Source organism: Oenanthe melanoleuca, chromosome 8 (assembly GCF_029582105.1).
Source record: "Oenanthe melanoleuca isolate GR-GAL-2019-014 chromosome 8, OMel1.0, whole genome shotgun sequence".
Taxonomy (NCBI): Eukaryota; Metazoa; Chordata; class Aves; order Passeriformes; family Muscicapidae; genus Oenanthe; species Oenanthe melanoleuca.
In genome coordinates, this window is record NC_079342.1 from 4,919,754 (window position 1) to 4,946,258 (window position 26,505).

The 26,505-nt window shown below is 37.3% G+C and overlaps 1 protein-coding gene across 1 annotated transcript in view; it reads left to right on the top strand.

The window, feature by feature from the left end:
* CDC73 (cell division cycle 73) overlaps positions 1–25,489 on the top strand; it is a 97,043-nt gene extending 71,554 nt beyond the window's left edge. Inside the window, exons 11-17 of the mRNA XM_056497192.1 lie at positions 6,916–6,973; positions 9,996–10,031; positions 10,453–10,540; positions 18,741–18,902; positions 20,616–20,716; positions 21,778–21,919; positions 22,734–25,489. Of these exons, the coding sequence (XP_056353167.1) occupies positions 6,916–6,973; positions 9,996–10,031; positions 10,453–10,540; positions 18,741–18,902; positions 20,616–20,716; positions 21,778–21,919; positions 22,734–22,770 (624 nt within the window). The 3' untranslated portion in view covers positions 22,771–25,489. The remainder of the gene's footprint in view (positions 1–6,915; positions 6,974–9,995; positions 10,032–10,452; positions 10,541–18,740; positions 18,903–20,615; positions 20,717–21,777; positions 21,920–22,733) is intronic.
* The last annotated feature ends 1,016 nt before the right edge of the window (positions 25,490–26,505 follow it).

Here is a 26,505-nt window from a genome sequence, read left to right on the forward strand (position 1 = left end):
GCTTTTGAGAAAGATAAAACAATCCCTTAATACTCACACTGTGCTTCTCAAAACCCTCTCTGGCTGCCAAGTAATATGTGTGAGGCCAGCTTAGATAACTAACCCAAAGGGAAAGAATTCCAAGCAAAAATAATGTTTTAGTGATAATTGCCTTTGTCTTTTCACTCAGTTCAAGGAAACGAGTCATTAAAATGAACATAGCTAGGTGTAGACAAGCCTTTATTTTTCAAAAAAGCAAACAAGTCCTCTGGAGCTCTCAGGATTAATAGTTGTTGTTTTTGATGAAAACAGCTTATCCTCAGGAAAATGGAAGTGCTTACATGTTTAATTTTCATCACCAACATCCCTCTTCTCAAAAATTGCGATTTCTATAGCAACAGTTTGAATTTATGTGACTGATGTAAATTCAAGACAAAGTTCTTAATTTTCCAGATATTCTGTGCTGGGATAAAGGTGGGAGGAGCTCTAACACACTTCTACTCTCTGAAGAGAGGACTCTTCAGAAGGGTTGGATAGCTTAACTTTGGGGGTAATGGTTTTAAAGCATCCCAGTAGTTGTGGCTTTGGTTAATTTTTTACAAAAGCTTCTCCTGTGATTTCCATTATTGCTATTGCAGCTTTTTAATATGCTTTTGTCCCTAGATGTTCATTAGTCACTACAGTTTTCCTTCAGATTCAGCTGTGTTTTGGTTTGTTTTCTTTGCAGAACCAGAATATTTCCTAAGATATCAGTAAACAGTCCAGTTAATTCAGTCACATTTAAAGCGAATTTCTTTTAACCTGACAAAGAACAAGAAATTGCAGTGAATATTTTTCATTCAATGACACTGACTGCCAGGTCTAACCTGCTGCTGAAAACACCCATCAGTTCTGTTTATCATGTTTAGCAGTGTCAGGGTTTCTGAATTTGGATAAACTTGTCAGTTTTCATTCTGTAGTGGATTAATAAAGCACCAGATTTGTAAGGGAAATTTTAATTTGCATGGTGTGGTACAAGTGTTAAAGTTTGGGTAGTCCCTGGGTGGCACCAGCAGAGTTTTATTTGTGCCACCCTCCCCTGGTTCTCCTTTCCCCCCTCCTCCATCCCTGTAGTGCTGTGCTCATTCTGATTTCCCTACTTTTGTGAAATTTGTTATATGTACTTCAATATTTGGAAAACTAATGAGATTTCTGTTACCTTTGTAAGACTGACATTGAGTTTTCTGGAATGAAACTGAATTTCAGGATTGGAAGCCTTCTGTGCTGGATAAGACATGACCTTCAGTATAATACATTTTAATAAAATACACTAAAGGTTGGACTCAATGAGCTTGAAGGTCTTTTCCAAATTTAATGATTATAAGATGAGTTTTGTATTTTGAAATAAACGTGTTCTATATATTTTTTATCAGTCCTCTTTGTTCTGTCACATCAGTTCTTTTAGCTCTCCAAGTACGAAAAAGTGAATCTATGCTGTTACTTTCTTTAGGTAGTTGGTGTAAGAGTCCTTTGATAAATACTGGTAAACTTTTCTTCTGTAAAAACATCTTTAATTTTGCTTAAACTCCCACTCTCCCTTCCAGGGAATAAGCAAGATGAAACAATATAAACAGTAGATATGACTTTTCATTAATATTGCAAACAATGGAAGTGAAAGTGACTGTAATATTAAAAGTATTTGCACAATAGTTAGATCCTGTTACCAAATTCTATTTTTTACTGTATATCTTAAAATTAGGAAGACAGTTAAAAGCTTGCAATTTATTATTTAAGTATATCTTGGGGGACTACATGCAGATTTGTGTGCATAGAAGTATGAAAACAAACTGCACCAGTTTAATGTATTAATAAAATGATGATGTGAAACACTAGTTAAAATATTAAAATTTTCTTGATGCAAACAGAAGTAAGAATTATTGGGAAGGCTGCAGAGGTAAAGCCACTGAGTTGGATTATTTTGCATACTCTTTGAAAGGCTTGGATTTTTTTCCAAAGCTTCTATGGGCTTTAAATTTTTTTTAACAATACTCTGTGTTTTCAGAATCCAATTTATATGAAATGGATGTTTCTATCAGGCTTCAAGTAGGGCATCTGGACCAATTTTTAGATACCTGCTTTGAAGCCAACCCTTTGTTTTGGCTGTTTGTTCATGCAACATTTAATTTATAGAAAAGTCATATTCTTTTTAACTATGCAGTTGTTTTAGGTTTTTTCATAATTCTTTAGTCTGGCTTTACTAAAATTTTCAAAGGTTCAATACTTTAAGTCAGGAAATGATATAATAGAGTTGCTGGTAATTAAAGTGAGTTTTTACAGTCTCTTGTGCAGTAAATTGAATAGATACATTGAAGTCTGTTCTTAAAAATAATTTTACAAGCTTGCCATCCACATATACTTATTCTCTTTCTCTTTTGAATCCAAGTTTTGCTGTGTTTCTCTTCACTAACAGAGCTGTCTTTGGGTGAATTCTGTCATGGCTGGTGAAGCTGGAGGCTGCTCTGTGTTTTACATTCAAGCAGTTGCTCACACTTCTTGCAGAATCAAGTGTTGCTTTTTGCTGCTACTGCTTCTGGGCAGGAGCATGCAAGCCACCCAATAATTTTCAGATTTTTAGGTGAAACTCTGGAACTAATTTAAATATTATTAAGAAACAATACAGTAATTAAATTTACCAAATTAAAGCCACGAGATGGCATCAAATTGTCAACTCTGTCCTTTGCTCCTAATGACTTTTTAAAGGTCAAAATACTACAAACTCTTATTATCTCTACATAGAAACCAGTTGGGAAAGGGAATATGCAATGAAATTTCCATTTGAAATGCATTTGAACCTGTAAAGCTGCCATAGGATATCTTTAATAACTTGGTTTTAAACAGGAGGGTTTATTTTCTAAAGTAGCAGAGGAGTTACTGTTCAGGCAATTTCTCATTCCAGTTGGGAAATGGAGGTGACCTAACTGTGGGTGTTAGTGCTCCTTTAGACCTAAGAAAAGTACTAAGTATCTAAAATACAGATTTTTTTTCCTAAAATATAGGAAAATAATAGTTGGGTCCTGATGAATTTGTCAGATAAATATTGGTAATGGGTCATTTTTGTTAATTATTACACATTATTGCTGTTTTAAAAAACTTATTTTTAGAAAGGTCAAAAAGGTTTTAAAAGGTGTTTAAAAGAAAAAAACAAACAAACCCTCGAGACCCAGTCTAAAGAAACTTAAATGCAACCATAGCTGTTCTAACCACATGTACTGAGCCTACTTTCCACTCCTGCATTGGTTTGTGAACCCAGTATTTTTTAGGTGTTTAGGTATGACAGTGCTAAATAGCAGAAGGGATACACAAAAAGACAGTTGAGCAGAGATACTTTAAATGTCTAAAATGACAAGGAACACAAGCACTAAAATGAGTCCCACAGAGAAGCAGATCCAGCACCATGGGGAGACGAGGAGATGAGGCTAAGGAAAGTATGGAGCTGATTACATTCTGTGTCAGGTTGTTGCTTCTGAATGGTTAAAATGTAAATCACAAGTAAACTATATATATATATATAAAACCTTCTGTGGTAAATTAGCAGAAGTAAACCAAGTAATATATTTTTGATTAAAAAACAACGTTAAGTGGTTGTCTTAAAGAAGATTTGTATTTTTCAAATTACATGGTTTTGTTACTAAATTAGTTTCAGCTTATGAATATTCATAATATACTCCTTAACAGTGTCAAACAGCTTATGCATGAGAATTAGGTATGTCATTTTCAAGCAAAATTGTCTAAGTATTCAGAAATTTTGAGGAAATGAATGTTCTTTAAATAGCTAAACAGTGATTTCTGCTGCTTGTGATGCTTAGGGTACAGCTGCATGAACAAAAGCTCCCTTAGCTGGAGTTTGAATTTGCAGCTTGCTAGTTACTTAAGAGAACTTTTAGATTAAAAATTCCACATGAGAAGCTTTGAAATACCTTCCTGTGTGCTCAGTGAGAAATAACTCTGGTCTTTACAGGCAGTGAGAGCAGACAAGGAGTTACCTCTGAGTACTGAGAGGCCACAAATCACCAGCAGCACCTCCTTTGTGTGGTTGGATGAAGCAGCTGCAGAGCTTGCTCTGTCAGGTGGATATTCTGTTTTTCTGGGAGAAATCCTGGCATGGAGTTCTCTGTGGTTATACCTGCCTTAAGAGCAGAGCTTGTCTTAAATCAGTGTGTTGTCATAGGAAAAGCTTATGTCTCTATCTGAATGGAAAACATTAATTTTAAATCCAAACATAGCAGGACAAAGGAGAATACTAACAATATTACCCTGGTAATGACTTACTGACAACAGGTTTTCCTCTCCACTTGCAGGTGTTGTCAACCATCACAGCTCTGTACTTCTGTTCTTTTCCTCACCTTGGCAATATACATTTCTCTCTACAGATCTTCTGAGAAATGTGGGGGTGAAATATTTATCAGAGTTTCTTTTGCTACATTGGCTGCAGCTTTTACAGAATAGGAAGTAATGGTTAGATCACTGAAAGAGAAGGGGTGTAAGTCACCTCCAAAGAATTGTTGGTACACCTTCAACCAGGTGACAGCTGAGCTTCGAGGATACCTCAGTATCAGGAGTTGTGAGCTCAGGGAGGCTCATTCCTGAGATTATCATAGTCTAAGGTACCAATTTATACAACTAAAAGCTGTGACCTCCATAATTCATTGATTTTTCAGAATCTGGTCTTGCAAATAGAATGGTCATAGGCATGGAAGTGGTACTTACTCATTTAAATGAATTTATTTCCCACTATTAATCAGATATTTTTATGTGATTTTTTTCCTGTACTTTGTTGTTGGTTTGGGAGGCATGTAATTTTTTCTTTCAGCTGCTGTGTTATCAAAGCCTCCCTTTTTGGTTTCAGGCTCCTGCACTAAGTTTCCCGTAAGTCACTGTAGTGCAGGCAATTCAGAGGAGAGTGTGAAGAAGTCCCAGACAGATAATTTTCCAGTTACTTCATTAGGCTCAGACCACTGGTTTGGCTTTGGTTCTTATTTGGTTATAATTCTTCACAAGTTTCTCTGCAGCAGCTCCTGATTGCCTCCCTTCACTGCAGGGTGTGTTTGAGACATGGGAAGCACTGGATGAGTGGCAGAGGAGGCAGCAAGGCTGCACTGCTGATTCTGTAGGGGTGGAAGGAGGATTGAAGGTGTGGGACAGCACACAGTAATGGTTATCTGAACTGGATTTAGAAACTTGAAACTTGGCATTGCAGGAGTTGATGTTTCTTTAGTTTGATAATTTTTTTTTTACATTTCATCAACTACTGTGACTTTAAGGAAGTGTTATGGGGGAATTCTTGGTTTCTTCAAAATGAGTAATGAGCAGCACAGAATCATTCTTTTGACACAGAACATGGTATCTTTCTACAGAAAGAGGTACAAAATGTTTTATTTTTGCTGTCTTGGAAAGTGGAAGTAAAAAGAAAGATGCCATTTCTCAGTTGCAAGGCTTGTCTCAAAGGTAGTCAGCCTTTCCAGCTGCTCTTCCTCTAGAGTGTGGTAGTATTTTCAGTTTTGTAATTTTCTGAGTAATTATTGTGAAAGGACATTGGCAAAAATACCTTTCCTCTGCTGCTATAAAAGTAAGTCTTAAAATAACAGGTACTGACTCAACTGCCCTACATAAATGTTAGTATTTTAATAATCAGAAAAGAGTACAGCAAAATTTGGGGTAGACCCATTACTTGCAGTGCAGGTTAAATCCTTATACTAAAGATTAATGGGAGGCTGCTGCCTGTAAAAGTTAAAAAAGCTGCTCACTGCACCAAATGTCAGCTCAGGCTTATTGTAACTAATCATGGGTTGCTTCACTAACGCTCAGGGAAGAGAGGCTTTGAGTAAATTTGTGTTTTCTATGGGCTTGTGTGGGAGCTTCTATTTGTACTTCAGAGATCATGAGATAAAGAGTTCTAACTTTCATGATGGAAACTTAAAAGCAGTTCCTCTAAGTGTTAGTTAAATAATGGAGTGAGCCCTCTCACTAGCTTTATTTTGTTTTGCATTACAAAGCACACTGTTACTTATGCATGGATATAGAAGTCTGGTAATGCTGTATTGGAGTCCTGTCCAACAGGTTTTTCTCTGGTGGGATCTCTGACCTTTCTCAGTTTCTCGTGCTTGTAGGATACCTCACATAGTGTTTAAGTAATTTGCAGATAAAAATCTATGGTTTTATGTTAAAAAGGTTTTTTCCTGTCATCTCTGCAAATAGAAGTGGCTGGAATATACTGCAGCTTTTTAGCATGTTGATGCTGTGTGTTATGTTGAGTGAGGTTTCACAATAGTAACTGAGCAGAATTTGTTCTTGCAGGAATTGTGTTGCTTTGGAAGCAGACATGTGACCTCACTGTTTTCTCTGATGCTGTGTTGACTCAGGGGAGTTAACAAGAATAAACAGTAGTGCAGGTCTTTTGTGTGTTACATTAAGGTAATTGGATAAGGCATGAGCAGAACTAATTATCATGAGAGTGCTATTTCTGGGCACTAAAACTTGCTCAAGTCAGGAATGCCTTGCAACTTCTTGGTCCTGGTTTTCCATCCAAAGCATAAGTGGATCTTGTTTGGAAATTTCTACAGCCAGTTGCTTATATTTGCATTACTAACCCTTGGTGAAAGTAATAGTAGGTAAAATAAAACAATACTATAAATAGGAAATGTTTCTTTGAATGTATATTAAAATAAGTTTATGATTGGTTAAAATGTAAGACTGTAAAAGTTTGAGGTTGTCTGTCTTCCCTAAACCTAAACCAAGATCTATAAAGAGCTTGGAATCTTTTCTCTATTTTCTTCCATCTCTTTAGTGGAAATTGCTCTCATTATCACGATAATTTCTGTACCTCTATGTTCATTTGAAAAACTCATGTACCTGACACACAGGTCAGCTGATAATATTGCCTCTTCTGTCTTTCCAAAGGAAGGTGCATCTGCTCGAAAAACACAAACTCCGGCAGCGCAGCCTGTGCCACGACCAGGTAAGGTGGCCCACTGCCACATGTGCTTCTGTCCACTTCTCCTATGCATGAGCTTCAAAGGACTTCTATTCAAACCTTTAGTTAGCTCAAGAATGAAGGATGGGTTATTTATCTTTGGCCTTTAAGTGTACATATATTGGAAAAAGCCCATACCTTTTGTTTAATGTTATTCCATGGGACTTTCTCTTCAGTGTGTTGCCCCATTATCCTGTTGAAAGGATGCACTGTTGAAATTAAAAAGTCAAGAACTTCTTGGTTGTGGGCTTGGTATGTCACTAAAATTTCACAAGATTCCCACTCAAATATGTAACAGGAGCTGGTTAATACTCCAAGGATAAGCAACTTAAATCAAACATCAAAAAGAGATATATTTTTACTTCTAGGATTAGTATATCAGAAATAAGTAGTTCTCTGAATGTGTTATCATTACTTCTTCACACTTTTAAGCACATAAGGTATTTGTAATGGAGCCAAAATCCTCAACTGGGTTTTTAATTCCCATTTAGTAGATTTTGGCTAACAAGTCCATTTGTCTGTCAGATTGAATCTCGAGTTTTGATGCAGTGATGATAAGTGTACTTGTACTTTGTTTAAACAAGAAACCCTTATGATGAGTTTTTAGAAGTGTGTAGGACCAGTACATGAGAGGGACAGTGTTTGCAACCTGATGTGCAGATTTGCCCCTGGTTTACATACCTTGAGAGTTTAGTGGTTTGGTGGAAGAAGGTCTCAAGTGAAAGGTGCTATTTCAGGACAAGATGATGTTATGAAGGTCCTGGGGACCTTCTGGGGGTCTTGGAAACAAAGCTACCAGTTAAAATGAATATATATTTTTCTAGAAGTACTGCTGGAATACTGTGTATCCTTGTTGAGATTCTAAATGCTTTCAATGTGTGCCTTGCTAATTCCTTGAGATTTGTTTGCAGGATTTAATGCCAAGATTTAATATTGTAAAGCTGCTTCTTCACCCAAAATCCACTCTAATATTGAATGTTCTCAGCATGCCTAAATGCTGTTGCGCACAGATTCTTCTGTTTGGTTATTTTGGAACTGGAAAGGTCATGCTGCCTGTCATACTTATCTCACTAGCCCTTTAAGCATCCTAATGCAGATGGAGTTGACAGACAGCAGTATGAAAAGGGTAGAAGTGGCAAGAATGGAAATGTGACTGAGTTGTCATAGTCCCTGCTGCTGGCTGTGATTTCCTGGGCATTTCCTGCCAGCAGTGTGGGGTTTGTACATTATACAAAACATTATATGGGTGATCCTGATACTGCCCTGCTCTAAGGCCAGCCCCATCCATTATCTTGCATCTATATTGGCAATTGAAGAGAGAATAAATAAGGCAGGTGTAGTCAGAAGAGGTTTCTCTTTCTGCCTGTTCTAGGATATTTTTTCGTTATGATATTTGGATATTTTAAGAATTCAGCTGTTCTATTTTTAGCAGTCAAAGCAACTCAAACCTGCTGTTTCCAGGAGGATGCTGCTTTGCACATAGGAAGCATTAGTTAAATTAGGCTAACTACTGTTGTACAGTAGTGATTTGAAGAAAGTACTTGAGATTCTCTCATAAGTTACATTTTTTGGCACCATTTTGCATTACCAACTTTTCTCCTGTCTTTGTACAACTATTAAATTTCTTACAGATGCTTATTCTCCCTCCCTCTCCTTTTTATTTTTTTTTGCCTTTAAGACAGCTGGCTCTGCCTAATTTCAAGAACATTTTAACTTTAAGGAGATACCTAGATTAAAAAAAAATAATTAAAAATCACTGGGTAGGTAAAGTTCATGTAGTTCAATATAGTGTTACTAATTATATCTGTGCATTTGACAGTGTCAGGAAAAGATAATTAAGGATATGGTCTCAATATTTCAACAATGGCACATATGTGCTGTGAATATTTATACTGTTCTAGGAAGTTTGTGAAACAGTTGGTCATAAATAAACATGAGCAAGTTGGTGCTAAGCAATTGGAAGTCAATTAATGAAATTTGTCATGTATAGTAGCAGTTGAGACTTGAGTTTGTCTGCATCAATCTCTCCACTACTCACCATTTTCTGAATTATGATAAGCATGGATGATGATGATTATCAAGTGCTACACTTCTCTCCTGAAATTAGGGCTCCTGAAAACTGAACTATAAAATGTTTATTTGGGGAAACCAGGTAGGTCAGTAATAGCACCAAAGTGGAGAAACAAAGATGCTTTTCCAGTCTTGGAATGCAGTGACTCCTGTGCTGAGGTGGTCACAGCTTGGAAGGCTGAAGGGGAAACATTTTACTGGAGAGATGGGGGGAAGTTCTTTGGTTTCTACCAGTCCAACAGTGGTTTTGTGGGTTTCTTTGGTGGTTAAGGGTAATTTTGTTTGGGGATGGGTTAGTTTTTTTTCTTTTTTTATCTTTTTCTTTTGTTTTTTTGGTTGCTTGGGTGGTTTTCCCCTTGAATGTCAAGCTTGACTGTTTCTAGCTTTTGAAGACCTCATGTAACTCAAGCTGCAATCCAAAATTAACCTGAGTAAGCCTGAAATTCAGGTTTTGATTGTTGAAAATTCTATTTATGTTCAGGATAGCTAAATTCCATGGATGTTGTGTGCAATAATAGCTACTAATGAACTAGTAAAGTGTAGAGATCAGTTTGTTGTGAAGGTTTTCCTGTTGGTTCAGCACTACTGAACTGAAGATCTACAAGCAACTTTTTTCAAGACTGCTGGGAATTTTTGTCCATGGTGTCATGTCCTGGCTTTTTGTGGAGGATGGAGGAGGATGAGTAGCTTCAGTAAAACTGGGAGAGATTGACTCAACTCTCTTAAGAACTGCTTCAGATGGTCAAAAGCTGTTTGTTTTCTGAATACTCAAATCCCTTCTTTATCTTAGTGTCTTACATCTGTAGAAACAATCTAATAACTGTAGTGTGACTCTTCCCTATTCACTCCTGCAATTAAACAGATGCCTTGCAATGACATTTGGATTTATGTCCTAGTCATTCTGCTGTATTTGTTGTTTTTTTTTTTTTTTCCTCAGTTTCTCAAGCAAGACCACCTCCAAACCAGAAAAAAGGTGAGTCAGTTTTAGTTACATGATCTTTTTTATTTTTGTGTGAATTGTGCCCACTTTTTTTTTTTTTTTTTTTTTTTTTTTTTTTTTTTTTTTTTTTTTAACAGTACAAACAACAATATAAGCAAGCAGTGGAATATGTAGCATGTATTCTGTATAGCATAATAACATTTTATTTTGCTAAATATGGATCCCACACATGTTGAGAGACTCGTGATACAAGGATCTGCTTTTTTGGTGAATGAAAACCTTGTCTTTAGAAAAGCTTTACTAGTATTTTCCTTGACTGTATTTTCATGATTGGCACCTTTTAAGCAAGAGTTTTGTTATGTGCAATTCCTTTAATGAAAAAAGGGTAGAGGGGAGGAAACAACAACCAACAAAAAGAACCCTCCAGGCAAGTCTAACTTTATTATCTCTACAGGATCTCGAACTCCCATAATCATTATTCCAGCAGCCACGACCTCTTTAATAACAATGCTTAATGCAAAGGACCTTCTGCAAGATCTGAAGTAAGTAGCTGATTAGAACATACTGTATAACAATTTGTTTTCAGATACAAAGTTATACTAGCACCTAATTAGTAATTAAGCAAGAGGGTTCATTTACTCTCTTGGGACAAGCTAGTTTTACAGACCAGAGCATAAAAGAAATTATTTTCTTTTGACTAGTAGGAAAAAAGCAAAAACCTAATTCAGAGTTTTGGCACAGTTGTGACCTGTGGGCAGATTTAGGAAACTCTTGCAGTAGCAGTTGAAATGTGTGCAGTGCTTTTCTTTGTCACATCTGTGCAGCCACATACAAGTGAACCTTTCCCATAGAAGAAAGCTGAGAGAAGCTGACCAAGGGAGCTCATGGAGCTCAGAAAAGATTTTGGGAAAGAACCACAGTTACTGTAAGGGAGGTGACCAGATAGGCTTTATCAGCCTAGCATCCCCACTGACTGTGCAAATAAAGAATTTTTTCTAAAATTCATATATTGTCATTAAGTGTTGATGCAAATGCATCCAGGGATATTTCAGTGAGTTGCTAAAATTTGTTTATTGCATCACAGATCTGATTCTAAGATTTAATTCAGTATGGGTGAATGAATCTTTCTGTTTATCCAACAGACTATGGGTTTTAGACTTGCCTATCAGTAAATATCAGGTAATTTTTTATAAACAGTCATTTTCTCAGAGAAATACACTGTTGTAGGTTGTCTGCAATGGTATGTCCAAAACATGGAGGAGTCATCTTTTTATCACCTCCAACACTCATCTTTTGTGATACTGTTACACTGCTTTTGGTCCAAACCAGGCTGTTGTGCTGGTACAGCTTCTGCTGGAGTTGCCCTAGAATGGTTTAAATCTGTACTCTAGAATGGTTTAAACCAAGTGCCTTCTGATCCACAGCTAGTCCCAGTTCCTGTCTTACTGCCACAGCCATCTGAGATCCAGTGAGTGTACTGGACTCCTGGTGTCTCTTCTGAAATACTTTGAGAGAAGGCTGGCTTTTAACATTACAGTTTAATGTGCAAGCTGTCACAGCACTGATCTAATTGGGTTGACAGGGTGGTTTTTGTTGATGTAGGTTTTTATATTTAGAGAAAAAACCCACAAGCCCTGGCTTTTACAGCTGTGTAATTTGTGACTTCCTGGCACAGGTGTACCCAGAAAAGAATTAAGCACCTGTGTAGCAGATTGACTGCTGGATAACCCCAGTGCACTCACGAAAATCATCTGCTCATCTTCCTCTGCTGAAATTGGAGCAGAGGAGGGGAAAATAAACAGTTAAACTAAAGCTCATGGGGTTGAGATAAGGATTAGGAGAAAATGCTTTAGAGGCAAAACAGGCTCAAAACTTTAAGAGATGTAAAGAAAACTTTATTACCAGAATTAAAAGGAGAGTGATAAGAGCTAAAATAAACCTTTAGAACACCTTTCCTCCCCCCAGCCTCTTTCTGTTTCCCACCAACAACATAAAGAGACAAAACATGGGATTTTGAGTCAGTTTACCACTTCTAAAAATAAAAAGAAATCTGAATTTCTTCAGTTTGCTTAGGGAGAGGAGTCTCTCCTGCCATGCCACAGGAAAATGTTTCTTGTGGTTTTAATTTTCACAAACAGCAGCCTGCCTGGAAATCTGCAATCATGAAGTCCCTCCCACGTTTTGGCAATCTTCTCACAACTGCCTCTGTGGGTCACTGGCTTATGGGGTGCAATTTTTTAAGGATGGACTGTTCCAGTACAGAAGCAAAGGTTCTCTTCTGTCTCTTAAAGCAAAGTTCTCTCTGTTCAAGTCAGATCACAGCTTCTTTCAACATCTGTATTCTCCAGTTCTCTCCTGAGCTGTGGATGAATGCTGCATTTCCCCCATATGCTTTATGAACTACAGGGAAGTAGTCTGGTGTATTATATTCCCACCTTGGCTTGCAAAAGGTTTTCAGCTTCAAAACTGGAGCATCCCCTCTGCTCCTTTCCTCTGGAACTCGGCCCCTTCTTCTCTGCCATTGCTGTCGCCCTGTTTTCTTCATGTGCCTTCACTTTCCTTTCTCTGATTTGGGAGAAGATTGGGATCCAGATTCATTGGTTCTCTAATGGGATATTTCAGTGCTGAGAAGGTTGATCTCTCTGGGGCATTGCCTCTTGCTGTGGGTTCCATGATCCCAGCCAGGCAGTGGCTGTGGGGCTGCTCTCAGTGTTGATCTTGGCTGTGTCATTGTTCGTGGCAGCACTGGAAACTGTAATGTTTATCAAGGGAAAGTCACATCTGTGGCTGCCCCTTTTTCCTCCTCACCAAAAATTCAATTAAGGCAAAGCCAGGACAGTTGGTCTGTCATGTCTAAGTACATCTAAGTGCCAGGTGTCAGAGTTTTCTGCTGTTCTCAGCTCCACTGGGGCAGAGTTGCAGTCAACTTGCCAAGGCCATCCCAAGAGGATGCTTGTATTTAGAGTGCAATGAGCATGATCCAGAACAAACTGAAAGGAAGTTTAAGGGTTCAAAGGCTGACACTATATAGTTTGCCTACATGAAAGAGAAAGTGGAAAAGCATTCATGTTAATGAATCAAAAGTCCAGTAGCAGAATTCAGAAGAGTAAAATATTAATTTAGCCATGACAGGTCTAGCACTCTTCTGGAAAATATGCCACCTGGCCTGTATTTGTTTGCTTTCAGATTGATGGAAGTACTTTGTTCAGGAATGGCTTCAGGGTTTGTTTTTACTGTTAAGGCATGCAGAGTGTAGAACTAGCCTTGAGTCGAGTGTGATTGATGGATATGTGATGGTTTTCCAAGGAAAGAAGACTTAGCTAATTTCTGCCTCTAAGTCAGTACCTTCTTTAACTCATTCCCCACTTGCAGCTAAATTTGACAGAAGAGCAGAGATTTCAGAGACTCCTTTCATTGCCACAAATTTTGGGATAAAGAAATACTGTCCAGGTAGAAAAGACACACCTAAATTAATCTTCCCTCCCTTACCCTTGCAGAAGAAGATGCAGGTAGATTTGCATTTCTTGTATTTCTAGAGATAGCCTGTATATGCCATCAGAGGGGATTGGTGATAGAGCAGAAGGAGGAGAGATTTTTGGAGCTGGAGGGGTAAGAGTCATTGTAGGGGAGACTGTGAAGAAATGTAGGAGAAGACTGGGAGGATGATGCCCCCGTGGTGGTTGGGATATGGGTATCCCTGGGGCAGCACAGTCTGTGAAGTGTGTGATCAGAAAGAAAGAGAGTTTGGGTTTCATAAATCAACTTTTGTGATTCTGTCCATTTAAATGTTTCTTAAAATAAGGGAAAAAATCAGCTGAAATTAAAGATGAAAAATAGAGATCATAACTTGCAATCATAGCTGGGAATCTGTCTTTTAGGATGCTTTTTATATAGAAACCTGGATTGATTTTTTTTTTTTTTTTTTTAAGGAACTGGACTGCAATGTATTGTCACTTAGGATATGAAAAAAATTATTTGTGGTATAATTGCCAGATATTTTAGGTTGGTGGTTGTAAAATAAACAGGAGATTCTTCATTCAGTTCTGTAGTAGGATTTAAACTAAATTGCCAAGAACTGAGAGAAACCTATTAATTATACCAAGATTTTTACTAAGCCTTTTCATAGCTCTGTGGTATATTAGTTTTTCATGCCAAACTTGGCTGACATTTGTATGATGCTTAGCATCTTACTTTATGACTTACTTTAGGCTCTCTTTTAGGGTAGAGAATATGGAAAGCAGAAGAACTATCATGTGTAGAAGGAAATGCATATGACAAACCCAAATCATGGCACTGGTGTAGGATTTTGTTTTTAAGATATTTGATTTTTCTATTCAATATATTTGTTGCAACTCAGATTTTGAAGGGAGACATTTTTGTATGTGATTATAATATATACAATCTACCTGCTAGATAATATGCAAATATTCATGCTAAGTTTTTTTGAAAGGTTACTTTTCTAAGGAGCCAAATACAACATAAAGTGAAAAGTTTCTAAAATAGTAAAAAGATAACATTTAATTTAAAATCAGAACTGCAATACATTCTGGTATGTTATGATGCTTGTTTAAAATATTTTACGTAATATATTTTATTCTTGCTCACTATCTGAATGCAACACCAGATATCACAATTACTGTGTGAAATTGTGACTCAAGGTCAGGCTTTTAGAGACAAGGCTTCTGCTTTAAATGGAGCCAAAGCAAAGCAGTAATTCCATCAGGCAGATGAGAATGATTAAATGGTGATTATGTATTTTTATTATGATGATGCTCTTGCTTGTGATACATTTAACCAGATGTGGCCAGGCAACTCACTGGAGATTTATCCAGCTTTGATGCCTAGTGAAGTATCTGGGGTAGATTCAGACATGATGTAGTGTAAAAAAGCTTTGTTCTCTTGCAAAAAGAGGTGTCTAAAGCTTTTGATGCTGTGATTTAACAGAAATACTGAGAGGGTGGTAAAAATAAGTCTCCAGTTCTGAACACAATCAAATGTGTATTGTGATGATCTCAGTTGCTGGTAAGTTGCCTTATTCTCCTTTCATGAATTCTTCAGTGTGCCTGAGCTGGGGGCCAGAAAGTGCTGATCTGACCTGACTGAAAATGTTTTAAAGGCAGTGCTGCCAGTGGATGTGAGTTCAGAGCTGAGGCAGGAGTGGCTCAGGCAGTTCAGTGGGTAGTGTCTGACCAGTTACCTCCCACTGTCTGATGGTGTTCAGTTGCTTGCCTGTTACCTTAGGGAAGGGACCTGCTGCCTTTGCAAAGTGAGAGTGCACCATTTTTCATGAGGATAATGATTTTGGCAATTAACAACAAGGGCTAATAATTTCTTACCCCTGCTTAGGGGCATAAAAGTGCATTCTAAGTAGATATGGATTTTTTTTAATAGGGAATATTAATCTGTAGAAGCAGCAAGAAGCTGTAAGCTCCTGCATACTCAGGTTTCAGAACCCATTTCTGGTGTATAAAAAGCTGTCAAGTACAAATGTGTAGTTAAGCCACTGGCTATAGTATTATATAGTAATATTATAAATAATCTCCAAGAGAAGATAGGATGTTTGGTGTTTAATACTAAGTTTTCTTACCCTTCTGTTTTATGTTTGGGTGGTGATGACATAGGCTATATATATTTATAATTATTCAGTAATTTCTGTTGATTCTCAGTTCTTCAGCACATGACTTTTACTGTGCTTACTGAGTCGATGATTTCTGGAAATGCAGGCATATGTTCCATAAACTTTCTGTAAGCTGTCCTTTATTATTGTACTCTGTTTATCTGTATATAAGTGCTTGCTTTGATGCTTGCTTTGTGACACTTGTCTTCTCTGCTGTGCCATTTGAATCTGATCATTGATAGTTTTTCCTTAACAAGATATCTTTGTGTTGTGTCCTAGAGAATTGCATTCAAAAATTCAGAATTTTTCCAGGAGATGAAACTGAAGCCATTGTCTAGCAGGGGCATAACTGAGGTGCAAGTGAATGGTGCCTCAGTGGCTTTAACAGTTTCTGGCTGAAATGGGCAGAAAGTGCCAAAAACTGGTGTTGAAATGAATTCTTAAACATGGAACCATTAAAAGCAGAGAATGTGAGAGGGCTCAGAGTAGTGAAGCTGTTACTCCATAGCACAGCAATATTGCCTCTGCTCTCATTTGGCAGGGCTGCTTTGCTTTCCTGTTTCCATTTAAAATGCGCTTGCTTCCTCACATTTACAAATTAAATTTAAAATGTGACCTTTTAGATCCCTGTTCAGATGAATACTTGATTATCACTGTAATGTGTGTAGAGCTGTTTGGTTTTTATTTACATATTCTCTCAGAGTTTGTTCTTGTTTAATGTAGGGGATGGAGAATAACAAAATTCTTCTCAAGCTGCTTACCATTTCAGGTGACCCTGGCTTTTCCTATAAACACTGCCAGTTAGATAAAAGGTGTTTGAGGGCTTGTTTCTCTAATTATTTTTTTAAAAATTTATCTTCATTCTTTCCAGCCCAGATTCGTTTAGTTCTAATGGGTGATGCTTAAAAGCTGAAGAACCACCAAGCAAATCCTCATTTCAGGTTACAGAATTTCCTATCAGTTATTACTGGCAAAGCAAAGCCTGTGACACATTGGCAGGACAGGCCATTTGGAGTGCTCATGATAAAGGTGCACCTCACTTTGGAGTTCTTAAATTAGCAAATGGATGAGAAATACTTAAATTCTGGTGTCACTTTGGGTGGCTTTTTCCAGTTCAGAACTCAGTTGGATGCCCCTGTGTAGCATGCAATTGTATGTGTCAGTCTGTTGTGATGGATAAAATGTATGTAAATATTAACTGTTTGCTAATTACTTCAATTATTAGGGAAATTATTATCTTAACTTCTAAAAAATATATTCTGGATGGCCAGTGTGTTCTTTTCTCCAGTGTCCTCTACAGGTTTTTTATCTGTATTTTCTTTGATAGTGTTTCATATGCACTAGACAGACAAGCATAATTTAATCTATAGCTCCTCATTGAACACCTGTGATCCTTTTTCTGTATTTGCAGTTCTAGTCAGCTTTAATGCACCATTCATAGTTATTTGCAGGTGTTGAGCTTTTTTTAATTTCCCAATGCAGTTGTATCAATTGAATGCATTTGGACACATGTTTCAGAAATTGCTTATGACTTTTTTCTGAAACACTGTTAAATCATAAGGAGTATGAGGAGACATCATCTGTTAATTTACATTGGGAAAATAAAACAGTTTTTCTTGGAGGTTTATTGACAATTTTCACCTGCTGCCTTAAAACATGTTTGCTTGCTTGTTTGTTTTTCTTTTTCCCAAAATGTCATTTTTCTCATTGGATATATAGTGAAAACTAGTGTTTTCCAGTTCACTGAAAAATGAACTTTTCTTCATATTCAATCTTGCCTTCTTTTTTCCTGTTTATCTAACAATAGGAAGTGCAGCCTGCCTGTTAAAGCACATTCAAATTTGGTTTTTAGTATTCAAATAGAAATAAAGTGAAGAGAACAAATAGAAATGCTGCAAACAACTTACCAAAAAAATGTAGTAAACTGCTCAAAAGCACCATATGCACTGTAATGAAGAGAAATGTTACAAACTATGTACTGTGCTTTTAAAATGTACCACAAATCCTCCTGCTAACTACTGCAGTTAAGAGAAACAGAGTTTTATTTTTACCAGAAGCTTTGGCAATGAAATGTCAGCAGCAGACAGGGTTGTAGTGCAGCTGGGTGGTTCTGAATAGAATATTAGGAGAACACAGTCCTGAACTCTGTTCTTGTGCTGGTCTGGAAGGTGCTGCTGGTCACATCAACTTCCCTTTCCATGACACACTTCTAGTTCTGTGAAAGGCATGACTCTGTTACCTTTCTTTTATCTATCTCAAAATCCACTGAGATTTATCAGTTAAAAAGACCATGCTGCTCTCACATTTATGATGCCAATTTTGAGACCTGTTCTGGGTGTTTTATTATCACTATAAAAAAGAGGGCCTTGAAATGCAATTGCATTTGTTTTTTAAGGTGAGGGGGTTGAAAGTTTAAGGATCTGTAATTAATCAGAGGGAGGAAAGCTGTGTCACATCTTAGCATTTATTTTTGTCATATTGAGCTTATATATGACGTGAGGGCCTCATTATCTGCATTTTACAAGCACTTATTCCATTACAGAATCTGTTTAGAAAAAACCCCAAAAAACCTGTAGTGTCATGCATCATAGTAACCAGATGAATCATTGATAATGTAAAATCACCATCCTCCAAAAAAATAAGACCTCATTCAAAACTATTTTTGACCAAAAATCCCATTTGTCTTGAGAGAATTCTAGTTGGTAATAATTCTAATGGCTCGAAGAGCTTTTAAAATTTGCTCCAGGAAGCAATTGTTTTAATGCCCAGGTTACCCTTGGTCACTAAAAAGAAGAGTTGTGGTCACTTTGCAGGTTGTGGTCTGGCTCCTCATCTGCTAATGTTATTGTGTAAGACCCCAAATGTCTAAGAACAGGTCAGGCTGTATTTTTGAGGCACTGAGGACCTTTTACTGTGACTGTTTTTACCATGAGTGCTTCTGAAATATTATTCTTCTATTTTTTTGGTGTTCTGAATGAGTAGTGCTGGAGACTTGGGATGGTGAGAACGAGGTGGCTTCAGTGACTCCTGTCAATAATGCCAAGTTCTGATAAAGCTGTTACTTTTCCTGCTGATTCCATCAAGTAAATTGCCCTTGTCCACTGAGGGGTTTGCTATTCCCTAAGGTTTGTACCATCAGATGAGAAGAAGAAGCAGGGCTGTCAACGAGAGAATGAGACTCTAATACAGAGGAGGAAGGACCAGATGCAGCCGGGGGGAACCACAGTCAGCGTCACTGTCCCTTACCGGGTTGTAGACCAACCTCTGAAACTCATGCCACAAGACTGGTAAGGACATGTCTCCTTCACACAATTTCTTACCCAGGACAGTGCAGAATTTGGAGGGCAACAATAAAATGCTCTGAAATCTACTGAAAAGTGAAAATACGTATGTAAAGATGGATTTTATTAACTGTGTAGCAGTCTTCAGCTTAAAATAATATGCAGCTAAATTAATCTAGAAGATCTTTAAATCTTGCAGCACTTTGTATTTTAACAGTGTGAACAGCACAGCTAATATTATTGTGTTTGCCAGAAATGTTCCAGAAAAATAGAAATGTTCATATTATTGTTCTGGTTTGTGGTAGTGTAACATTCAAGTCACTGAATCATGGTCTGCAAGAAAACCCCTCCTCTCCCTTCTGCTTCCTGAGGGAGGGTCTGTTGAGAAGATACATCTTGCAGGCATCAGCATCTGGCATGCCAACTTTTTCAATAGTTAAAGAAAGAAAATACATCAGACAGTGAAGATTGAACTGTGATTCCAGTATTGGAACATTGGAATCCTACTTCTGAAGTAAGAGCCCTAGCTGGAGAAAGGGAATTGTAGATAGTTTTCACTTTTATGAAAAAGCTGGAAATGGATTATTTGGTCTGTAGGGCATTTTTTCAAGACTATAAAAAACAGTTCTCTTTGAACAGAAAAACTCTGGAGAAGCATTTTTATTGTTTTTACTTCATCCTCACAAGTGAGAAGATCTGGGACATGGACAATGACCTATTTGGTGGTTTTGTTATTTCCAAATCAGATTTTAATGGAGAGGAATACTTTGAAAAGGTTCTGTTCCTAATCAATTATTCTCTGTATTTAGAACTTGAACTAATCAGAAATCAGTGCATTTAAAATTCTGAATATTAAATAGTACTTAAAATGTTTAATGATCAAACCTTTAAGGACCATCTAAACTACTTTCTAAAGTACTTCTGACCGAAGACATGAAGTGGTGTGTGGTTTTTTTATCTTGGTTTTAAGCAAGAAAGCTATTATAAAACCTGCAAAAAAACCCCAAGACCACTAAACTTCACTTTGATTATTCCTATTCATTTGGATTTCGTGGATTTAATGATAAATTAAATTTGGGGGACTAGAGAGGTAATTATTTGTTGTGGTAGGTAGAACTGTGGTTGGATGATGTAAATGTTCAAGAGAAAGGTAGACCATATGTGGGGAGGTCATTTATTCTCAAAGGTGGTTTTTTAAAAATTTTACTAATGCAAAAGCTTAACCTTAATCACAAATTTATTTTCTTAGACCACAGGTAATGATTGTGTGCTCTTAAAATAGCTGAAATTTCACTTTGCAGAAATTTAGCAGTTGTTGCTTCTCACTAATTTTCATCCTGGAAGTCAACATGTTGAGAATAAAAGCTTTTAAAATCTGCACATCTCAGTTTCAAGTGCCATTTCCAGACTATCTCTGAAAATGTTGGAGCACTTTTCAAAAGCAATGTAATCATGACACAAATAAACGCTGACATCTAAAAATCATAACCTGAGAAACTGAGCTGCCTTCTGCAAAGGGACAGGGCTGAAAGCCCAGAGGAATCACAGGGGTGGGTTTTTTATCCTTTACAAGAGGAAAAGCAATTGTGCTGGAGGTGTGGTGGTTCAGTGTGCTGTCCTGCTCTGTAAAAGAAGCAGCCATGCTGAGGCACAGTGCCAGTTCAGGACAGCAGGTCCCTGGGATGCTCAGCCGTGCCCATGTCCTGCTCTGTGTTCCAGGGACCGCGTGGTGGCCGTGTTTGTCCAGGGACCTGCCTGGCAGTTCAAGGGCTGGCCTTGGCTCCTGCCCGATGGATCCCCTGTGGATATCTTTGCAAAAAGTAAGGCATTGCTTTTGTTCTTGGTTTGGGGTTCCTTGTGGGGTGTTTTTGCTCATAACAGAGTGCTGCCAAAGTGCTGTTGGGTACAGGTGGCTGAGCAGACTTTGGGCTTTGGTCTCCTCACAATATTCCCATGCTCTTTGTGGTTTGTTCTGCTCTGATCTGTGGAAGCTCATGGAAATCTTCTCAGAGCTGTCAGCTGTAAGAGTCACAAATAGCTGGTGTACAAGTCTGCTTTCCAGTCTTCTAAAAAAAGGGTGAACAGACAATGCATATTCCAACAATTCATAGATAACAGGTTTACAGGCTGTCTTCACATTCCAGTGTGATTTTGAAGTGTGCCACTCAGAAAGCATTGGAAATATGATCTGGTGTCTGACAAAAACTTCAGAGTTTTAAAAAGTTTAAGTTTCAAGTGAGCTAGATCTTAGCATTGCATAGATCTGAACAGGTTTTTTGAGTCCCCACAATTGTGGTGTTTTGAGCACTTCTCTGGCACAGGTCACCCATCTGATAGGGAAAAATAACAGTTAATATTTTGCCATTTTTAACTGAGTATTAGATCAGTGGAAATTGGCAGTTACTAAATTTCTCAGAACACTTTATGTAGCATTTGGGGGTTGCACTGGCATTCTACTATCAATCTTATAGAGATTCTTTTAGGAGATAACCAAGTTTCCTACTCAAAGGTCTCAGAAATATTTTTTTTATTATTATTTTTAATTCTTTCACAGTTCAGAGATTTTCAGAAAGAACTTCTTTGTTTCTCGAAGAGAATGTACTTGAATTTGCAGTATGTTTCTGCTGTTCCCTTGGAATCTGTGCATCTAAAAGTAGGGGCTGCCCTTCCCCTTCACCCTGGAATAGCCTGAGAGCCACTAACCTCTATATTTAACTGTGCCCTTTAGTGAGTAGTTGACTTCTTTGGATTATTATAAGCTTGTTAATTTTACTCTCAGGCTTCATTCTGAAAAAGGAAGAGTGGGGTGGGAATTTTCTTTGACCAATAAAAAACCACTAAAATCTTCATGTTTCTACCAAATACTTTCCTGTTTGCTTAGTTAAAGCTTTTCATCTCAAATACGATGAAGTGCGCCTGGATCCCAATGTACAGAAATGGGATGTGACAGTGTTAGAGCTCAGCTACCACAAGAGACACTTGGACAGGCCAGTGTTCCTACGCTTCTGGGAAACTTTGGACAGGTATGTTTCCTGCTGAAAGTCCTTGATGTTCATGCTTATATGGGAATTGAAAGTTCTGGATACCAGGGAATTGTTTACAGCTTAAGACATCTGAACAATGTTTTAGCTTGGAAATACTGCTGATTTTGATTTTCCCTTAATGAAATGTAGTGGTATATGTTTACAGACTGTAAGAAATCATCTCCAAAGTATGGATTTAAAAGAAGGGTAATTACCACTAATCACTGATTATTCCCATGGTTCCCCACCTTCTTACTCTGATTCTCTGGGTCAGAACCCTCCTGAAGGGGAAGTTCACTGCAATACCTTGTTCTTGTTGTAGAGAGGAAACTTTATTATCATGAAGCAGTTGAAGAAATATTGAGGGAAGGGAGAAGCCCATGCATTTCATGAATGTTTAATTTTTTCACATTGATTCACAGCAAGCTGCTTGAATGATTGAGTGAAAAAGAAAAATCCTGTGGGAATTGTCAAAATAATTCCAATCATCAAACTTTCTGTGGCTTTCTGTTTAAAAGTCTCAGATGAACAATCTATCTGAGCTCCCAGAATGAACTAGTTGTCCTTACAACAGTCTTTCAATGTTAGAGGTTATGCAGTGCCTTGGAAAACTGAGTTTTCTTTGAGGCAAGGCTGTAGCTGGCTGCTATTTAGTGGGACAAATCCTGTGCATAACATACTGCATCTCTTTGGCAACTTTCTAAGTCCCTAAGAATTCTCTTTTAACAATGCCTGTGCATTTTATTCCTGTGAGTGAAACTCCTATAAATGCCACAGGGTAGTAATGCTGTCTTCTGTTAATTTTTTTTTTCAGGTATATGGTAAAGCACAAATCTCACTTGAGATTCTGAATCCTTCAGCTGCCATTTATTTCCTGAAGTATGTATTGAAAAAAATGGAAGGGGCTCCAGTTTGGAGACCAGAGCTCGCACTATATATGTCAAGAACTTTACAAATGAGGAAGGGTCACAGTTTAAACTTTTTATAAAATCTTATTTGGATGATTCATGCTATGGCAGGTTGATACCTGTTGTTATTCAGAAGCAAAGGGGTTTTGCTTAAAACTATTTTTTTAATGTTGTTAGCCTTCTAGTCTGCAATCCAAATTGTATATTTTGATAGCAGCAGTTTCTTCTCTGTTTTGTTAAATTAGCCACATTTTTAAATGATGTGTTTTGTTCCTGAGTAGGAAATAGCTGGGTCCCCACGTGTGTGTGCGTGTGTGCGTGTGCGCACGGGTGCGTGTAAATAACTGTGTGGGTGTGTCTATAGATATAGTATACAAAAAAGTTATAGACACACTGACACACATAGGTGTTTCCAGGCTTTCTAAACCACTTAGCTTCTGAGCTTAGTTTGGGGTTTCTTTGCTTACTGTTTCACTTACTGAAAATATTTTGTTGTGAATGATATTACATTTTAGTCAGTAGCAAACTGAGCAAAGTGGAAGTTGTTTTCGATAAATCAAAATGTCAACCTGTATATGTATATTCTGTCAGTCTTTGTTGAAAAAGGGAAGATCAAAAATCTAATAACACTTTTTTTGGATTTGTAATGTCCCAGTTTACTAAATCTTTAAACTTTATTATAGGAATACCTTCAAGTCATGTTAACTTTAAATTGCCATTCTCCACACACGTCTCTTTCTTTAAACTGAAAGTATGCATGTGTACATTCCCATCTAGCAAATACCTTTGCATATGAGTCTAAATGTTACCTAGATTAAATAATGAATAGAGGAGGAGAGAGTTGGAATGTTTTTTTCCTGGAGCAGCCACCACGAGGAATAAATAATTTTAACTTCTTTGCATTTTTACCTCTAATACTATTTTCTTGTGAAAAAAAGTAGCCCAGACTGTCTACAGGAGTTGTAATTTTCTGAGCTGAGTGGCTAATAAGGCCTCCTAAGAGTCCTGCATTGGAATGGAAAATCAGCCTTCTCCAATTACCAAAGAACAGATTTGCTTCATCTACAGTGTGAGGCCAGAGGATCCTGGTATTTGTACCAATTTACAGCATCTCTGTATCTATGGAATAACATTAAGTTGATGTTGCATACCAGTGAATGTAGAGAATGATCAAATACTGTAACACCTGCATGATTTTTTTTTTCTGGGATAGAAAATACGTGTTTATATTCCTGTTCTTGAAATTCCAAACCATGTTTTTTTAATATACTTTACATTTAAGGTTTGACAAAAATAAAATGTTCTACCTATTCTGTTTTGGTTTTTATTTGATGTTAACTTCATTTTTAATAAAACCCAAAGTCACATATTCATAAGAGATTTTTAAAACTGTCTTAAGTTTATGAACACTGTGAGATTGGACTTTTAACTGTATGTTTCCATCCCTGCTATATTGAGAATGTATTTTCAAATGGTCTTAATGGAAATGTAAAAACTCAAACCACCAAAACAACCCCCTGTGAATCCGAAGATAAGAAGCAGCTGAGCCTGGATTTTGGAATGAATTCAGCGTGGTGACTGGGAAGAGTGGGCACTGCAGAGCTACTGGGATGTCTGTCTCCTGTTTGTGTGGGCAGTTGGGCAGTACCTGTTACTGTGCTTTCCTTGTACTTAAGCTTATTAGAAATGTGTCCATGTCATACTAGAGCAGGCTGAAACACTGAGTACTGAGTTTTAACCTGTACTGTACAGAACAAAAATATGATGACTTTTTCCAACACAGCAGCTGCTACCACAAGCAAGTGGTTCAGTTTACAGTTCACTTCTGCTTTAAAATGTTTTAAAAAGGCTTCTAGGCAGTCAACTTGAAAAGCAAATTTTGGAGAAGTGTGTGCTTCACATGCAGTGTGATATGCAGACCAAAGAGAGAGTTTGCAGTAGGTAAGGGTCAGTTATCTTTTCCATGTCCTGTACTTAATTTGTGTTTTCAATGCAGGTGTAATCCCAGATCCAGTATTGTATACAGGAGATGGCTTGATTTAGATGTAGATTTATGTATTTATTGGCAGTTAGCTCCTCTGAAACTACTGAAGCTACATGGATGTGGAATGAGCAGAAGAGCAACATACACAAAATCTTTGTGTGACCTGTGTTGGATTTTATGGGTTGAGGACAGACCGTTAACATCTTAGAATTTTGTACTGGCAAGCAGTTTGTGACCCAAGTTATACAATATGTATTTGTGAAGGAGCTGGCACCTGATTGTGCATATTTTTGTCAGTCATAAAAGTAGTGATGTTTATAAAATGAGCCATTTTGCAATCAGATTCCTGCTGACATTATTGGAAGTTTAATTAGGTTGTCAGAATAGCATTCCTGCTGCCTTCGTAAATAACTGTGCATAGATTATGAAACTACTTGGACTTAAAAATTTAGCCTTACAGCAGCATTTTGCAACACAGCTGGAATTTTAGACACTTATGCTTAATTTATCTACATGTTAATGTAGAGTAATAAAGAAAACTGATACTATGAAGTGGGGAAGCTGGAGCAACAGACATCTGTTTTACTGAGCTGCTTTCTTATTGCTGAGCAAATTTGATGCACTACTTAGAGGTGTATAAAGTGTGTAAATTGTATTCAATTAAAATGTACAAATGTAGCTGAGCTACTTCCCTGACTGCAGTTTATTGAACAATAGAATGACACAAGCATGAGAATCTCATATGAAATTGGCTGTTTCTGTTACACAGCCTCAGTGTCATAACTCTGCACTTTTTCATAAGTATGAGATGAGTGAGATGAAGCATGATAAGCTGAGAACTGGTTTGAAGTCTGTTATTGGGCTCACATACTGTCAGCAGGTGATTATTGCTTTTACTAACAGGATTAGTGGGGCCACTAGTTGTGCCTGAAGTAATGATTTTATGTTAAAAACTTAAAAACCTGTGATTTATACTATTTGAGCTTTTGAATGTCAGTCTGAACAAAGCAGACAAAAGGGGAATTTTTTCCTAAGGTAAAGTAGGGCAACTGCAGGGACTTGCATACCTGAAGAAATTGCAGATCAGCATCCTCAGCAGAGGCTCAGCTATTTAGTTATTACCTGGAAGTCGTAAAAAAAGTTGTAGGGAGATGGTTTTGCAAATAGGTACTAAAGTCAGTGCTTGAGCTAGACAATTTATGGAATTGTTCTGTGCTGTAAACCTTTTTATGTCTGAATTCAGAAGAAAATGTAGATAGCAAATTGTGTGCTAAGTTGCCCTTCATCATAAGTTAAACTATTATGTTATATTTGACAGCAAATTTGGAACAGCAAATTTGTTTTTGGCTTTCATTTGCTGTGCAGTTGATGTATAAAATATTGCCATTTTCTACAGGGACATGCAAAAGTAAGTTTTATTAGTACAGCCTTTATTCTTTTGCTGGTGAAATATGCATTTAGTTGCTAATTCTTGCAAACACTGTACCAGGACAAAAAAAAAAAAAAGCTGCTCAAAATTAATGGCTTAGTGGTTTTAAAATTTAATGTCATGAATGCATTTTAATTCAAACACCATAACTAATGCCAAGTACTTTATTAGAGCAATGTGTTCATGAAAAATTAAAATCCCTGCCTGAAGAAACTGCTGGCCAAGTAAGTTACAGTTCAGCTAATGTGTGAAAAAAATGTGCCAC